General features: G+C 48.5%; 1 protein-coding gene across 1 annotated transcript; it reads left to right on the top strand.

Moving 5' to 3' along the window:
• Positions 1–359: 359 nt before the first annotated feature.
• LOC116408245 (E3 ubiquitin/ISG15 ligase TRIM25-like) lies at positions 360–2664 on the top strand. Its single transcript, XM_031895021.1, has one exon. The coding sequence runs from the start codon at positions 427–429 to the stop codon at positions 2023–2025; it is 1599 nt and encodes a 532-aa protein (XP_031750881.1). The 5' UTR covers positions 360–426; the 3' UTR covers positions 2026–2664.
• Positions 2665–3308: the final 644 nt, after the last annotated feature.

Genomic DNA, 3308 nt, shown 5'->3' with positions numbered 1-3308 from the left:
CAAAGAAAAACGCAGCGAAAAAAAACGCGGCGGACAGTTCGCTACATCTCTAGTGCCAAGTAGGTTCAGGAACTGATCAAATTGCCCTTTTGGGAGTCAAGAAGAAATGTTTCCCCCTGTTGAGGCAAATAGGAGAGGTTTCAGATCAGGTTTTTCATCCTCTGGATGGACGAGCAGTCAGACAGGAAAAAACTAGAACTTGATGGACGTGTGTCTTTTCCATCCTAAATTACTAACTAATAACCCCTCATTCATTTCCTGTTACAGTCAAATGGATAAAAGAATGGGGGGTTATAGGGTTAACAGGAAGCTCATGTACAAGCAATAATCTTGCCCCTCCCTGTGTGAGAGGGGGAGATAAACAAGTCCAACTGGTTATAGAGAGAGAGGAGCTTTCAGTTTGGTTTCTTGTTCCTGATTTCAGCGATGGCGGCTGCTGATCTGAGAGACGAGCTGAGCTGCTCCATCTGCCTGAGCATTTATACTGATCCGGTATCCCTGCCCTGTGGCCATAACTTCTGCCGGGGCTGCATTGGGAGAACATGGGACACCCAGGAGGACACTTTCCTTGAAAATCCTTCTTGCCCTGAATGCAGACAAAGATGTCCAAGGAGAACTGAACTGACAACAGACTGGAAGCTGCGTGGCATGGTGGAGCGGTTCCGTCTGACTGAGACAGAGCCGGGGGAGACTGGGATCTTCTGCACTTACTGTCTCCTCTCTCCTGTACCTGCTGCTAAATCCTGTCTCCTGTGTGAGGCTTCTCTGTGTGATACCCACCTGAGGGGGCACTGCCAGTCAGCAGAACATGTACTCACTGAGCCCACCGCTTCCTTTATGGGGAGAAAATGTTCTGTACATCACAAGGTTCTGGAGTATCACTGCTGTGAGGACTCTGCCTGTATCTGTGCGTCCTGCTGGCTGGCCGGGGAGCACTGGGGCCACAGGGTGGAACTGCTGAGTGAGGCCTCTGAGAAGAAGAAAGAGAAACTGAGGAAAGTTCTGGAGAAACTGAGCCCAGAGAGAGAGGAGACTGAGAGAGGAGCCCAGAGGCTGCAGGAGCGCAGGAGAGAAGTGGCTGAAGTGGCAGCCGGTGAGACAGAGAGAGTCACTGCCCTGTTTAGGGGCATCAGGGAAGAGCTGGAAGCCCTAGAGAAGCGACTCCTGAGTGACATCTCCAGGCAGAAAGAGGAGCTCTCACTCACACTCACTGAGCTGATCCAACAGCTGGAAATAAAGAAGGACGAGCTGTCCAGGAAGATCCGTCACATTGAGGAGCTGTGCAACATGGCAGATCCATTCACTGTCCTACAGGAACAATGGGAATCCCATGGAGCTGCCTTTTGTGGGGCTGAGGGGGCAGATACTGAGGGCAGAGAGAAAGAGGGTATAAAGGTCCCGGCTGTAGGGGATCTGGATGTGGGTCGGATCTCAGAGACATTACTCACAGGCTTAGCTGGGATTGTGACTGGGGTAAAGGGAAGGATCTATGGGCAGGGGGCTACAGAGCTGGTACTGGATATAAACACGGCTGGGGATCGTGTATCTGTATCAGGGGATGGGAAATCTGCTTCCTACTCACATACAGCCCAGCGTCGCCCACAAACCCCAGAGAGATTTCAGTCGGAGCCTCAGGCTTTAAGCACCAGGAGTTTCCCCTCAGGGCGACATTACTGGGAAGTGGAGGTCAGTGAATCAGGGGGCTGGGGGGTAGGGGCGGCCTATCCCAGTATAGAGAGGGGAGGGGATCAGTCCTACATTGGGGAGAATAAGAAGTCCTGGTGTTTGGACAGATGGAATAATAACTATATAGTGAGACATGACAGTAAAGACACACAGTTACCCCACGTCCCTTCCTGCAGGAGAATCAGGATCTCATTGGACTATGGGGCTGGACGCCTGTCCTTTTATGAGCTGAGCGAGCCAATCAGGCGCTTACACACCTTCACTGCCTCCTTCACTGAGCCCCTTCATGCTGCATTCTGGGTAGGGTGGGATGGTGCCTGTGTGAGAATCATTAGTTAGGGCCCCGCCCACTGCCCAGCAGGAACCCCATTCCCAGAGCTGCCCTTAGCCCTGTGATGTCAGGAAAGGAAGGGGGTGCAGGACTCAGTGACTGGGGTGCCATTATAACTACACAATACAGTGGGTGCAGGGTGCATAGATGTGTATATGTGTAATTACTGCAGGGAAGCAGCTCTGACTCACACAGGGGGTTATTATGTTGGGGTGAAACCCCCCAAACTGTTCTTTGGCTTCAGCTGATTCTTCTTATTCTTAGCGCCCCCAATTTTTCAAATGCTACTCCTCCTACTGTTTTAGGGGTACAAAACCCAAACTCTCTACACTTCTTTGCCCTATAGCGGAGCAGGCTGCTTGTGCTTTAATAAGTGATCTTGCCCCCCGCCTTTTTCTGGCATCGCTCCGAACCCCCCAATTTTTCTATTAACTTTGACAGAGAAGATTTTCATCCTTCTGCCACTCTTACAGCTTTGAGGCCACACTCCCCAAACTTGAATAACATAATTATGGGGTCCCCCTGAATGAAAATATGATATTTATTGGATGCCCAAATATGGGCGGAGTTACAAACAGCCAATCAGATTTTACCTTTTGACTTTCAATGGGGAAAACCAACCTGCTGCCATTTTTACAGTATTAACACCGGGGGCCCCAAACTCTTCATAGTTAGTCACTAGGGGACTGCAGTTTTAGTTTTGAAAAAAGTGGGTGGAGCCATCAACACCCAATCAGATTCTATCAATTGAATTGTATTTATTTAAAATGCTGCTGTTCTTTCACTATTTACACCAGTGTCCCAAACTTTTCCCAGTTTGTCACCAGGGGACTAAGGTTAAAGGTTAGGAAAAGTGGGTGGAGCCATCAACAGCCAATCACATTTACATCAATTAAACTTCATTGGTTTATAATTAAACTGATGCCATTATTTAAGTATTAATTCCAGGGTTGTTAAACTTTGCAGAGTTAGTCACTGGGTAACTGCAGTTCCAGGTTAGAAAAAGGGGGCGGAGCCACCAACCGCCAATCAGATGTCACTCATTGCCTTTCAGTGGGGAAATTTAAATTGCTGCCATTCAGACACTATTAAAACCAGGGTCCATACACTTTGTACAGTATGTCACTTTTCACACAGTTTGGGCTATTGTAATTGGCTGCTGTGTCATTTCCCTGGGGCTCTTGTGCTTTAGCCAAACACTGGCAGTGTGCTGGTATCTCTATGTGAGGGTCGGGATTCTTTTTGTTTAAAGAAAATATACATTAAATGAAAAGAAAGAATATTGATGAAT

The sequence above is a fragment of the Xenopus tropicalis genome, chromosome 1, assembly GCF_000004195.4.
Source record: "Xenopus tropicalis strain Nigerian chromosome 1, UCB_Xtro_10.0, whole genome shotgun sequence".
Classification (NCBI taxonomy): domain Eukaryota; kingdom Metazoa; phylum Chordata; class Amphibia; order Anura; family Pipidae; genus Xenopus; species Xenopus tropicalis.
The sequence above is the reverse complement of the archived record's forward strand: the minus strand, read 5'-3'. Positions and strand labels throughout refer to the sequence as shown.

Coding starts and splice junctions, on each gene's coding strand:
- LOC116408245 (XM_031895021.1), top strand. CDS start 427: ATGGCGGCTGCTGATCTGAGAGACGAGCTGAGCTGCTCCATCTGCCTG.